Source organism: Convolutriloba macropyga, chromosome 15, assembly GCF_964194025.1.
Source record: "Convolutriloba macropyga chromosome 15, txConMacr16.3, whole genome shotgun sequence".
In the NCBI taxonomy this organism is placed as follows: Eukaryota; Metazoa; Xenacoelomorpha; order Acoela; family Convolutidae; genus Convolutriloba; species Convolutriloba macropyga.
Window position 1 is genome coordinate 30,788,211 of NC_134482.1, and position 15,223 is coordinate 30,803,433.

The 15,223-nt window shown below is 35.9% G+C and overlaps 1 protein-coding gene across 2 annotated transcripts in view; it reads right to left on the reverse strand.

The window, feature by feature from the left end:
• LOC142353957 (angiotensin-converting enzyme-like) overlaps positions 1-14,857 on the reverse strand; it is an 82,967-nt gene extending 68,110 nt beyond the window's left edge. Inside the window, exons 1-3 of one of the 2 annotated variants that reach the window (XM_075406189.1) lie at positions 14,779-14,856; positions 14,487-14,696; positions 2,822-2,996 (exon numbers count right to left, since the gene is read on the reverse strand). In XM_075406189.1, coding sequence (XP_075262304.1) covers positions 2,822-2,996; positions 14,487-14,654 — 343 coding nt within the window. In that variant the 5' untranslated portion in view covers positions 14,655-14,696; positions 14,779-14,856. Of the gene's footprint in view, positions 1-2,821; positions 2,997-14,486 lie in introns of both variants that reach the window. The other variant, XM_075406190.1, reaches the window with a different exon arrangement.
• Positions 14,858-15,223: the final 366 nt, after the last annotated feature.

Below are 15,223 nucleotides of genomic sequence, written 5' to 3' on the forward strand. Positions count from 1 at the left end.
TTTGCATATGTCCAGACTATCGTGCGTTTAATGTTGCATATGTCCAGACTATCGTGCGTTCAAAATTGCACATGTTGAGACTATCGTGCGTTCAAAGTTGCATATGTCCAGACTATCGTGCGCTCAATGTTGCATATGTCCATACTATCGTGCGCTCAATGTTGCACATGTTAAAGACTATCGTGCATTCAAAGTTGCATATGTCCAGACTATCGTGCGTTTAATTTTGCATATGTCCAGACTATCGTGCGTCCAAAGTCGCATATGTCCAGACTATCGTGCGTTCAAAAATTCATATGTCCAGACTATCGTGTGTTCAAAATTGCACATGTTGAGACTATCGTGCGCTCAATGTTGCATATGTCCATACTATCGTGCGATTAATGTTGCATATGTCCAGACTATCGTGCGTTCAAAATTGCACATGTTAAAGACTATCGTGCGTTCAAAGTTGCATATGACCAGACTATCGTGCGTTTAATTTTGCATATGTCCAGACTATCGTGCGTCCAAAGTCGCATATGTCCAGACTATCGTGCGTTCAAAAACTCAAATGTCCAGACTATCGTGTGTTCAAAATTGCACATGTTGAGACTATCGTGCGCTCAATGTTGCATATGTCCATACTATCGTGCGTTTAATGTTGCATATGTCCAGACTATCGTGCGTTCAAAATTGCACATGTTGAGACTATCGTGCGTTCAAAGTTGCATATGTCCAGACTATCGTGCGTTTAATGTTGCATATGTCCAGACTATCGTGCGTTCAAAATTGCACATGTTAAAGACTATCGTGCGTTCAAAGTTGCATATGTCCAGACTATCGTGCGTTTATTTTGCATATGTCCAGACTATCGTGCGTCCAAAGTCGCATAAGTCCAGACTATCGTGCGTTCAAAAACTCAAATGTCCAGACTATCGTGCGTTCAAAAATTCATATGTCCAGACTATCGTGTGTTCAAAATTGCACATGTTGAGACTATCGTGCGCTCAATGTTGCATATGTCCATACTATCGTGCGATTAATGTTGCATATTTCCAGACTATCGTGCGTTCAAAATTGCACATGTTAAAGACTATCGTGCGTTCAAAGTTGCATATGTCCAGACTATCGTGCGTTTAATTTTGCATATGTCCAGACTATCGTGCGTCCAAAGTCGCATATGTCCAGACTATCGTGCGTTCAAAAACTCAAATGTCCAGACTATCGTGTGTTCAAAATTGCACATGTTGAGACTATCGTGCGCTCAATGTTGCATATGTCCATACTATCGTGCGTTTAATGTTGCATATGTCCAGACTATCGTGCGTTCAAAATTGCACATGTTGAGACTATCGTGCGTTCAAAGTTGCATATGTCCAGACTATCGTGCGTTTAATGTTGCATATGTCCAGACTATCGTGCGTTCAAAATTGCACATGTTAAAGACTATCGTGCGTTCAAAGTTGCATATGTCCAGACTATCGTGCGTTTAATTTTGCATATGTCCAGACTATCGTGCGTCCAAAGTCGCATATGTCCAGACTATCGTGCGTTCAAAAACTCATATGTCCAGACTATCGTGTGTTCAAAATTGCACATGTTGAGACTATCGTGCGCTCAATGTTGCATATGTCCAGACTATCGTTCGTTCAAAAATTCATATGTCCAGACTTCCGTGTGTTCAAAATTGCACATGTTGAGACTATCGTGCGCTCAATGTTGCATATGTCCATACTATCGTGCGTTTAATGTTGCATATGTCCAGACTATCGTGCGTTAAAAATTGCACATGTTGAGACTATCGTGCGCTCAATGTTGCATATGTCCATACTATCGTGCGTTCAAAGTTGCATATGTCCAGACTATCGTGCGTTTAATTTTGCATATGTCCAGACTATCGTGCGTCCAAAGTCTCATATGTCCAGACTATCGTGTGTTCAAAATTGCATATGTCCAGTCTTTCGTGCGTTCAAAATTGCTTATGTCCAGACTATCGTGCGTTCATTTTTTTCCAGACCGTGTAATTTTGAAAGCACGACGCCACCTGGTGCGTTGATTTTGGTCTGGACATATCGACTTTCTGGCACCTCAACCTGGGCGGTTCAGGTAATTTCTGACATATTGATTGCGCCTTGTAGCGATTTGAGTTGCCTTCTCTGGAAGCTAAACATCTTCTTAGCATCCGGAAGCTGAGCATCACCAGAATTTTTTTTCATTTATCAACCAATCAGTCTTGGAATAGTTTCAAATTCAATAGCACTTTATTTGCTGGGATCACGCTTTGAAACATTAGATCACCCTAGTAGATTTCTGTAATAAATCTGGTGAAAAAATTTTGAACTACAATAAATATTGCTTTTTTTTCAAAACTGTACGTTCACTGTTATAAACATAAATAATTTTTACATGTAAAATTTATAAAGCAAAATACTCTTCTGTTTTTGCGTAACTTGAATGTTTTTTCTATGCTGATCAGAAATTCAAGTGTTTTTTCTCCCCGTTATTTGCATGCCTGAACAGCTCTTGCCATGTTTTTACATAATATTGCACTATATAATGACAAATACGCCGCAAATAGGGTTGAATAAGGTACCGGGGGAGGGAGAGGGGTGGACACAAACGCAAAAACTCCATAAAAGATTAACCCACAGTTTTTCCCCAAGGAGAGAAAAAATGGATCTGTTCTGTTTCTTCCCCACTGGTTTTTTTTAATGATTACTATGTTATAAATAAGAAGTTACTATGTATGTAAGAAATACTAGCATACGTGCTCGGGGGCGTAAATAGTGTATGCCCGCTGGGAGCGTGCGGGGGTGAGGGATGAACAAAAAATGTCTACCTTCCTGCATCAAGTTGTCTATTTCTGGTTGAAGAGTTAAATTGGTGTATGTTTTTGTGACAATGACGTCAGCACCTTCACTAAATATATTTCCCATCTGCTCCTTTAGATCTTCAAACCGTTTATTCTCATTGGCGTCTCCCACTACAATATCGCCAGCAACACCTATGAAGATCTGAAAAAGAGGTACACTTATTTTTTCCATACTTTTCGATAGGTGCAGGGCGCATGAGGAAAAAAAGATTTTTGGTATAATGACAGTCTTGACAAATTCTTACAAAAATTGAGTAAGATGTTGTCAGACGGAATCAGACGGATCTTGTAAGACGGTATTCAAGCAAGAGGGTATTTATCTTGGAAAATATTGCCACATTTGACATTGAGATATTACAAGATGCTTCCCGGGTCGAGGTTCAATCGGTCAAAAAATATTGTAAGATTAGCGGTGAATAGCGGTGAAAAAAACTTTTTTCACCGCACAGCGCATCTTTTAGCGTTGAATGCGATGAATTTTTGCGGTTTTTAGCGGTGAAAAAATTTTTTCACCGCATTCACCCGATTTCTTACAAAAAAAGAAACTGCCGTACACGGTTTCGAACCTCTCACCTCCTCCACGTCAACAACTTCTTATTCCACTGCGCTATCTGTCACTTCCTGCAATAAAATTTCCTGTGAATTGCTCTTAGCGGTGAAAAACTATTTTTCACAACATTCTGCTGGTAGTGTTGAATTTTTTTTTCCACCGCATTCTGCTGGTAGCGGTGAAAAATTTTCTTTCACCGCTTAAGCGCTGAACAAAAATTTTTCACCGCTTAAAAGTTTTTTTTCACCGCATTCATCGCATTGAACGCAAATCTTACACTTTTACTCAAATTCACCGCAAATATTACATCTTTTAGCAATTATTAGCGGTGACACCTCGTCCCGGGTTCCTATAATTAGCTATTTTTCAAAATTGACATCCCGTCATGACTGAGAAAATTAATAAATGACCGGTATTGAAATACTTTTTTTGTAAGCTTTTTACATTTATAAATATTTTTTTCTTTGCTATTGATCATTCAGCTAAATTTTTGGTCAGCGACTTCAATTTAAATAAATTATGAAAATTTAAAATTTTAAAACCGGTGCTATTTTTGGTTAATCGTTTTGTTTCGTGATTTTTCAATCAAGTATATAAAAACAAGTACATGAAATGTTGAGCGATTTAGCAAAAAGTGTCAAAAAAGGAATTAAATTCACTAATTTCACAATCCAGGTTTAGGTCCTCATTCAAAATTACGCGAGATCAGATTTTGTTGGTTTATTTTCCCAGTATTTGATTTGGTCATAATTGAGAAATCTTGTGCAGACTTATAATTCTTTAGTTTTATAGTTAGACTTATAATTCATAATTTTAGAAAACAGTTAAAATGGATACGTCCTACAAAAAATACGACGAGGAGCATCGTGCATGAAAGGTTGCTCTATTCACTTCCATAACTTTTGTAAGTTTTTTTTTGAATTTTTGTTATGTTTCAGCAATTCAAGCTATTTGCTACAATGCGCAAGTGCTGAAACTCATAAATGAAGGTTTTTTTTTCAAATTGTTTGCCGATTTTCTCTCAAGCTGAATCTCGTCAGACCTTGGATCAAAATTCACTTGATGCCGACTTGAGCTCGCTGTGAATTAAAGGTTCTCATAGCACGTGTAATTCTGAACGCATTGAGTCTCTTCTGATTATTTTAAAGTGTTGAATCAGAATTGATTTTTCACAAAGACTTAGTTCTGGGGACTGCTGCCAATTGAGCGATCTCAAAAGCCAGCTGAATTTTGAGATCGCCCATTTCGCAGCAGTCTCCAGAACTAAGTTTTTGTGAAAAATCAATTCTGATTCAACGCTTTAAAATAATCAGAAGAGACTCAATGCGTTCAGAATTACACGTGCTATGAGAACCTTTAATTCACAGTGAGCTCAAGTCGGCAGCGAACTCAGGTCAGCTCAAGTGACACCTCGACCCGGGAGAAGGTGTCTCAAATAGAATCTAAAGGGTAGTTGCAGATTATAAGCAGAACTCATTTTTTAAGCCAAACGAGTTTTCGGACTTCATTTACTACGTTTTAAGAGTAAATTTAGACTTGAAATTTTTTTTCTGTTTTTTTCTCTATAAGGTTATAGACGGAACTATGCAGATTAAAATTGAAAAATTGAATCACTAAAATACCATATAGTTGACTGTTGATTGTTTTTTTTGGGGGGGGGGTTACGCCCATTGTTAAAAAACTTTCCATCTATGCTTTGCGATTGAGCAAAGTGAAAATCATGGGTTAGTGCGACTTCAATTGACGGCATTCATGTATAATTGTTACGCATTGGGATCTTTTCCGTTTGTGCCCCCAGCTTAGTTGGTGCATATTATTTAATTGAAAGATATACAGTTTTTAGGCTTTGAATTTTTTTGTATGATCCCTGTATGGTTTCTAGGAAATCATATATGACCTTGTATGAATACTAGGAAGCATATATGACCTAGTATGACTACTGAGAATTGTGTATGATGAGCAACCCGGGATACCAAATTCTTGAACATCCAGTGTGACAAAATACACAACGTCAGGGCATTTTATTCAAACCTTTTCGTTTTTATTCAATAACCCGAATACAAATTAGCAGTTGGCATCAGAGATATTTTTTGCCATGCTTAAACCCATAGATCATTCCGATTTTTAATTTAATATGAAGTCCAACGGGTTACTGAGACATTACTATGATCAACTAGAGAAAACCAAATGAAGTACCTAGTCCAGCTGACCGAATAAGAAGAACAGGACCAAAGTTTGTCGAATTCAGTTTTCTGCGAAAGCAATTGTCGGTATGTTTGGTTTGTTTGGTATGGTTGATTTTTCACTTATGCAATTTCCAGGATGTTAAGAGTTTTAGAATCGTCAAGTTTGGTTTCTGAGACTCGGTATGTTTGGTTCTAAATGGAAGATAGTCATCGGTGTGCTCCGTTATAAACGTAAGAGAAAGCCGGTTTCTCCATACGTTTTTTTTGTTTATCTTGTATTCAGACGATATGATAACGTTCTAATCGCAGGGGTTTCAAGCGTACCTACTAGGGGTCATTAAAAATGATGGATTTTCTTCCTTAGCTCATTTATTTATAAAACTTGTTATACAAAAATGAATTTTTTGTCTGTTTTTGAAGTTTATCAAGCTTGTTGAACATTGAGGGGGATTCATTTCATGAAATCTCACTCACTGAGTCGTGATACGATTGTGAGAATTCAATTACATAACTGCACTCCCCTTTAGGTATTGTCTCTAAATTGTCTTCCTTTTTCGCATTTTAGCAACATTTGTAGAGATCAGCGACAAATGCGAATCACTGCGAAAACGATGTCATTCAGGTTGATTTGTCTTGAAGCTTTCAACTTTTTTTGGTTCTGAAATTTTTGCTCCAATTTGCCTCGAATAAATCATTATAGGGTTTGGGGTAGAATAAATATTATGTTCCACATTAGTAATGCGGAACATATTAATATTTCTACCCCAAACCATGTAATAATTGAGTCGAGGCCATTTGGAGAGTCAAAATTTCAAAGATAAAAAGAGGTTGAAAGCTTCAAGACTATTCAACCTAATACTGACTATTAAAAATAGTCACATTGGTTTGGAATCCACAGTTTTCTGTTTGTGTTTATGTTTTCTGAAAAAGTCTTTCATAGAGTTATGAAGCCGATAGAGTTATAAAACACAGTTGAAAACTAACTTTCCGTTGGCTGACACTGTCAAGTTTGTCATAGCAACGCAATTTTGTCAGATAAAGAAGATCGTTTATCAAGGGAATCACCGTCTTCGAAGTCAGCTTTTCGTACTCTTCTACCTGTGATTCAGTCATGTCGACATACTCGGGGCTATTATCCTGATAAAAATTTGTACGTAGTGTTTCATGCTTTCCATTTTTTTACGCAAATAATTTTCTATGGTAAGGAATTATCTGTATATAGTTCACGGACCGACCTGAATTTTCAACAAAAAGGCAAAAATGGCCGGGGTGACAAAACAAAAAGTATGTACATACTGTAAATTTGCACAAAATATGAGAGCATTTGTTCCTCTGTGAACATGAAAAAGACTTCAGGCAGAAAGGCCATTATGCTCAGATTTTTTGATGCTCTAATTTTTCAGAGCAGCTTTGTGCTGTAGTATTTTTTCAAAAATCAAACCAAAATTCACTCATCGTTTAAGCAAAATGCTTACATACCCGTTCAACGGGTTGTATGTAGGGGTTTGACTTAAGAATTTTGTCCTTGTGCCCGGACTGAACTGCAAGTCAAGATTAGTACTGGGCCAGTCTAAATGCAAGGCTACAAGCACATATCAGTACTGTGCACGTCTAAAAAGGATCTGCAAGTCTGACAAGTCTTTGGCAAGACTTGAATTACACTTGCAAGTTGATTCCCAAGTCAAAACCAATTTTTCAAAGTTTCGAGTGAAAATTACTTTTTCACAACGATTTTCGCATTACTTGTTGGCCAATTTCCCTGGGTGATAAGAAACAAAGCCGGGGGCATACCACACTGTATGTTAGAATCCCGAGGGGTCTATTCGGCAAAAATTGAGGGTATTTCAGATGTTCTTGGCAGTTTTCAGCCATTTTTCAGCCGTTCCAGGTCCAAAAATAGCTGAAATCACCTAATTTTTGCACTTTTCAGATAAACTAAATGTCGAACGTTTCCAACCGAGGCAAAATTGGAAAAAGGGGTGCAACTGTGACGGTCACCATGATGGCCCGAGGTCCCGTTGTTCGACACAAAGTGGCAGTTGAAACTGTTCTTTTACAAAATACTCGAATCACAAATCAGCTGGAACAGGAATCGCCTATAGATCTGCCTCAATTCAAACTTTCCCGTGAACCCATGTTGCCCTCTGTTAGTGCTAGTTTGTTATAATTAATCGAGATATAATTGGTTATAACACAGGTTATAACACCGGTTATAAATATGGGTTATGATACTATGGTACACATAAAATTCAAACATTTAACGAGAAATATACTGAGGTGACAGAGTTAGGTTCCTTGATTTCTACATGTTTTCCTCCGAACATTTTTGCTATTATACATCTCATATTTCATTCAAATAGCCAAACTTCCTCTTGAAATTTGTTGAAGTAGCAGTATACAACTTTATTGGGTAAAATATGTTCACTTTTGGCAAGTTAGCTCTGCCAGCCAGTAGAATTTCAAGGAGCTCATGTTTTGATTATGGATATATAATCTGTTGTGGTTTATATATGTTTTTATCATTCTTGTGCCACATGTTACCGTTCTTGCAAACTTTTTGTTGAACTTTTCCTTCCTGCTTACATTTTCAGAAAAAACAATTTGAAAAAAAATTAACCGGTGGATTAATTGAGAAACAACAATTGCAGATATAGATTTCAGTTTTCAGATGAACTGCTCTACAGCTTTTTTCCAGCCGCATATGATCGGAGCTCCCGCACAATTTAAATGCCTCTGTGCAATAACTGAACAAGTCAACAATGATTCTGAGGTGACAGAGTTAGCTTCCTTGATTTCTACATGTTTTCCTCCAAATATTTTAGCTGTTATACATCTAATAATACGTGCAAATAGCTAAACTTCCTCTTGAAATTTGTTGAAGTTGCGGTATACAACTTTATTGGGTAAAATATGCTCACTTTAGGCAAGTTAGCTCCACCAGCCAGTAGAATTTCAAGTAGCTCATGTTTTGATAATGGATATATAATTTGTTGTACATTTTATCATGCCGCAAAAATTCAGTCATTCTTTTGGCCGCTATCAAAAGTTCTCAGACTAAAGGTAGGCCGCAAGCACCAATTTCCGTTCAACATTTTGTAAGAGTGATACATTTTCACCGAAATATTTTACTTTATTTGCTGTACAACGTTCGAAGATATTGTTTGCTCAAAGAAATTGTTCGACAAGTAAGAAGAAAATCTAAAATCGAAAACGTTTTCAGCCACAAAAATTCTGACTTAACATTAGGCTGTTTAAATGTGGAAATCTCCCTGTTTATCAGCCAGTCCTGTGCAATGTTAAGCGTTAATGTGGTGCAGCTCCATGTTCACCGTTGTTTTACTCGAAAGTTTCTGTCACGTCAACTAATATCGCAGACAGATTAGTTCATTTAAACTTCAGGTTGCTAATCTTTCTAGATGAACAAAAACGCGCCCCTTTTCTTTAAACAGTGGTTTCACCAGTTGTTTCAAGATTCTACTTTCAAAAACTGCAATTGGTTTTGTGGTTTATATATGTTTTATCATTCTTGTGCCACATTTTACCGTTCTTGCAAATTTTTTTTGAAATTTTTGTTCCGGCTTTCTTTTCAGAAAAAAATCCGATTTGAAAAAAAATTAACCGGTGGAATACTTGAGAAACAACATTTGCAGATAAGAATTTCAGTTCACAGATGAACTGCCTTACAGTTTTTTTTGCAGCCGCTTATTGTCGGAGCTCTCGCACAATTTAAATGCAACTGTGCAGCAACTGAACAAGTCAACAATGAATCTAAAATGTTTTGAGCATTGTGCGGCAATAATCTCGTCTAAGAGCCAAGATGAATAATTTTTCTTTGTTTCGCTATCCTTTTCGTCGTAATCAGTTTTTGTTTGACTCTCGAGTAGAATTTGTTTTCTCGATGTGTTTGCTCCACAATATATTTCATTGCTCTAAAACAAAGGATTTTCCAATTGACAACGTTTGCTTACACGGTTGAATAGGAGCTTGACGAGGAACTGCACACAACACCTACGGTTTTGTAAACTACGCTCGCAATATATAGGGAGCACTTTTCACATCTTTTTCTCGTTGTAATTATTTATGCAAACACAAGTAATCTCCTTTCATTTTGTCTCGTCTGATTAACATTTAGGTTTTCGCGCAGCTAAAATCTTTAATACTCTGAAAGTCGCAATTTTAAGTATAGTTGACAATGGTGTGGTGATAAACAACACATATATAAGCATATTTCTGTGATCTCTGATTACATTCGAGTGCAGATTTGCTCGATTTCGCTCTCCTCTAGAGTAGTCCAATAGTTTAGTGGAATTACTCTGACCACTACGACGACTCAAAATATAAATTTTTGCTGACAGTTTTTAATGCTGCAAGCCCGGAAACTCCTTGAAAAATTCTTTGAGAAATTCAAAGTCTGGAGATTTTTTTAAAACCAATGAAGGTAACTTGTCTTTTTCTTTCTACAATCCATATTGTTACAAACTTAATTATACAGAAATTAAAACACAATTTGACTTGCCAACTGAACCTAGCTTCTTCTTGGCATCTAATTTACGTTATTTAAAAGGTTTAAAACAATATTAAGACAAACATACAGAGTAAAAGATTTGCAATGTGAGATTTGTTAAACAAGAACAGCAAAACTAACTATAAACTTCAAAACAGCAAAACTAACTATGACTCTTTAAATGTCAGATCTATTGTAAATTTTATCATGCCGCAAAAATTCAGTCATTCTTATGGCCGCTCTCAAAAATGTTCAGCCTAAAGGTGGGCCGCCGGCACCATTTTCAGTTCAAATTTTTATAAGAGTGATACATTTTCAGTGAAATTTTTAACTTTATTTGCTGTACGATCTTTTAAGAGATTGTCTGTTCTAAAACATTTTTCGACATGTAAGTAGAAAATCTAAAATCACAAACGTTTTCAGCCACAAAAATCTGACTAAACATTAGGCTGTTTAATTGTGGTAAATCTCTCTGTTTATCAGCCATTCCTGCGCAATCTTAAGCGAGAATGTGGTGCAGCTCTTTGCTCACCGTTGTTTAACTCAAAACTTTCGGTCGCCTCAACTAATATCGCAGGCTGCGCAATTAGTTCCCTTAAACTTAAGGTTGCTAATCTTTCTAGCTGAACAAAAACGCACCCATTGTCTATAAACAGTTTTTTCACCAGTTGTTTCAACATCCTACTTGCAAAAACTGCAATTGGTTTTGTGGTTTATATATGTTTTATCTTTTTTGTGCCACATTTTACTCTTCTTGTGATTTTTGTTTTGCAATTTTCTGGTCCTGCTTTCATTTTCAGAAAAAACCCGAATTGAAAAAATATTAACGGTTGGAATACTTGAAAATCTACAGTTGCAGATATAGATTTCAGTTCTCAGATGAACTGCTTTACAGCTTTGTCTGTATTCGCATATTTTCGGAGCTCTCGCACAATTTGAATGCCTCTGTGCAGCAACTGAACAAGCGAACAATGATTCCAGAATGGTTTGAGTATTGTGCGAGGGCAATAATCTTCTCTAAGAGCCAAGATTACTAAATTATCTTTGTTTTGCTATTCTTTTCATCGTAATCAGTTTTTGTTTGACTCTCGAGTAGAATTTGTTTTCTCCGAGTGTTTGCTCCACAATATATTCCACTGTTCTAACACAAAGTATTTTCCAATTGACAACGTTTGCATACACGGTTGAATAAGAGCTCTAAGACGAACTGCGCACAACACTTACGTTTTTGTAAACTATGCTCGCAATATATAGGGAGCACTTTTCACAGCTTTTTCTCGTTGTAATTATATATGCAAACACAAGTAATCTCTTTTCTTTTTCTCTCGTCTGATTAACAGTTAGGTTTTCGCGCAGCTAAAATCCTTAATACTCCGAAAGTCGCGCAGTTTTAAGTATAGTTAACGATGGTGTGGTGATAAAGAACACATATATAAATATATTTCTGTGATTTGTAATTACATTCGAGTGCCGATTTGCTCGATTTCTCTCTCCTCTAGTGTTGTCCAGTAGACTAATGGAGGAAATTCTCTGACCACTACGACGATTCAAAATTTAAATTTTTGCCGACAGTTTTTAATGCTGCAAGCCCAGAAACTTGTTAGCTCGTTGAAAATTTTTTTGAAAAATTCGACTTCTAGAGATTTTTTTAAAAATCAATGAATGTAAATTGTCTTTCTCTTTCTACAATCCATTTTGTTACAAATTTACCTTTGTGCAGAAATTAGAACACAGTTTGACTTGCCAACTAAACATAACTTCTTCTTCGCAACTAATTTTCGTTATTTCAAAGTTTTAATACAAAATTAAGACACACCTACAGAGTAAAGGATTTGCAATGTGAGATTTGCTAAACAAGAACAGCAAAACCAACAATAAACTTCAAAGAAAAATTTCTATGATTCTTTATATGTCAGATCTTTTGTATATTTCATCGTGCCGCAAAAATTCAGTCACTCTTCTGGCCGCTATCAAAAAATTTCAGCCTAAATTTGGGCCGCTGGCACCAATTTCCGATCAATTTTTTATAAGAGTGATACATTTTCAGTGAAATTTTTTACTTTATTTGCTGTACGATGTTCTAAGAGATTGTCTGTTCTAGAACATTTTTCGACAAGTAAGTAGAAAATCTAAAATCACCAACATTTTCAGCCACAAAAATCTGACTAAACATTAGGTTGTTTAATTTTGGTAAATCTCTCTGTTTAGCAGCCAGTCCTGTACAATCTTACGCGTTAATGTGGTGCAGCTCTTTGCTAGCCGTTGTTTAACTCAAAAGTTTCAGTCGCCTCAACTAATATCGCAGACTGCACAATTAGTTCCTTTAAACTTCAGGTTGCTAATCTTTCTAGACGAACAAAAACGCGCACATTGTCTTCATAAAGTTTTTTCAACATCCTACTTTCAAAAACTGCAATTGGTTTTGTGGTTTATAATTGTTTTATCTTGTTTTTGTACCTAATTTTACTCTTCTTGTGATCTTTGCTTTGAAATTTTTTGTTCCTGCTTTCATTTTCAGAAAAAAAACCCGATATGAAAAATTTTTAACCGTTGGAACACTTGAGAAACTACAGTTGTAGATATAGATTTCAGTTCTTAGATGAACTGCTTTACAGCTTTTTCGCAGCCGCATATGATCGGAGCTCTCGCACAATTTGAATGCCTCTGTGCAGCAACTGAACAAGCGAACAATGATTCCAGAATGGTTTGAATATTGTGCGAGGGCAATAATCTTCTCTAAGAATACTAAATTATCTTTGTTTTGCTATTCTTTTCATCGTAATCAGTTTTTGTTTGACTCTCGATTAGAATTTGTTTTCTCCGTGTGTTTGCTCCACAATATATTCCATTGTTCTAACACAAAGTATTTTCCAATTGACAATGTGTGCTTACACGATTGAATAAGAGCTCTACGACGAACTGCGCACAACACTTACGATTTTGTGGAGATAAAAAACACACATATAAAAATATATTTCTGTGATCTCTAATTACATTCGAGTGCCGATTTGCTCAATTTCGCTCTCCTTTAGTATTGTCCAGTAGACTAATGGAGTTTCTCTAACCGCTACGACGGCTCAATATTTAAATTTCTGCTGACAGTTTTTAATGCTGCAAGCCCGGAAACTTGATAGCTCGTTGAAAGTTTCTTTGAGAAATTCAATTTCTAGAGATCTTTTTAAAATCAATAAATGTAACTTGTCTTTCTCTTTCTACAATTCATTTTGTTACAAATTTAAATTTGTAGAGCAATTAGAACCCAGTTTGACTTGCCAACTGAACATAACTTCTTCTTCGCATCTCATTTACGTTATTTAAAAGTTTTAAAACAATATTAAGACACACAAACAGAGTAAAAGTTTTGAAATGTGAGGTTTGTTAAACAAGAACAGCAAAACCAACTATAGATTTCAAAGAAAAATTTGTTTGAATCTTTATATGTCAGATCTGTCAGATAAAAACTAAATCACTTCTGAAACATAGCATCTCCAGATTATTTTAATTTTCTCCATGCGCAGTTTTTCCTCATTATCATTATATTGAATTCTTTGAGTTCGCATAGGCACAGTTTGTCCTGTATTGTCTGGAACTTACTCATACCCCAAAATTAAATGCAGTGAATTTTTCATGCAGTCAATTTTTCAAAAACTAAGACTATTCAGTTTAAATTTTGACATGAACAGAGTACTGGCCATCCAGAAAAACAGAATGTCTCAAGACTGATTCAGCGCTGATTTGCTCTGCCATCAATCTCCGGAACCTTTAAAACGTCGTATTGCAGTATTAGAAAAAAAGAAGGCCTCTCATTTAAACGACGATTGAATCGCCATTATTACATAATTTAAGCGATTTGCAGAAAAAATTCCTGTTTTGGCTTTTAGAAGAAAACCCGGCCCAGCAGAATCCCACTTAGAAGAATCTGAATAGAAGCAACCGCGTTGCTCTGATTTCGAGTTAGCCGAATGTCAGATATAAATTAATTGGAGAAACTTCCGTTGATTAGTCATGATTCTTTTATGATTAAGCTTGTTTGTGTTTAAAACGATCCCAGATCCTCCTCCAGTTTCATTGCCATTTTCAAAAAAGAGGGCACTGTTTTTTGTAATTATTCCTACAACATTTGTTTGTAAGATTTGCAATGAAAAGCGATCATCTTTTTCAGGGCATTCATCGGAATCGCCTCATTTTTATCAAAGAGTTTCACAATTTCCAAAGGTATTAGTATGATTTTTGTTCTTTGGGATAAGGTAACGTATTTTGGGTGTTTGAGTAACTCTGATCAGTGATTGACCGCAGTACCCACCCCACTGAATGGAAACTATCAGACTTCATTTTAACATCCTACCTTGACATTGTAAAACACTAATTTATTGATGCGAAAAAATTACTAACCAGATTGTTTTGAACAAACTTATATCCGAGGTAGCATGCTTCGACGACATCAATGAAATCTTTTATAGTCTGCAGGTCACAAGTGATGATTTCATTCCAGTTCACTTGTTTCTCAGGACAGATCAGAGAGAGGAGACGTGAATCCTTTTTTCCCACTGATGACGTCATATTTAAAACAATCCCATCCCAGTCTATTGACTTGATCTCATCCTGCGAAACAGCATCTCGTTAATTGACGTGCACCCGTATAAGAGTTGAACTTGAAGTATTCATTAATAATATTCGAACTAACATTAATGTATTAATATTTGTATTTGTATTATTCGTAGCAAAGCAGCGAATTGTTATAATAAAGTGGCGAGTTATTTTCAAAGCAGAGATTTGTTTTAGTGAACAAAAAAGTTATAACATGGTGTACCACAAGATAGGACCACTCTTTGTTGATATTTTTTGATTATTATGTGGCTAAATGTAATATTGCTCAATAAACACTCTTAACTTAACGTCATTATAAAATTTGATTGTTAGCAAAAACAATATCGAAACAAACCTCAGAAATAATTTACTTTTTGGAATTTCCGTGTGCTTAAATTAAACGAAAGTAAAACGTCTTTTATTGTCTTTTCGCAAAAAAAAACAGATTAAAATTATCAATAGAAACGGAATAAACAGAAATTCGTGAATAGGAAACTGTCAAATATCAAGATGTACAACTTGATTGCAATCTAGTATGAGGT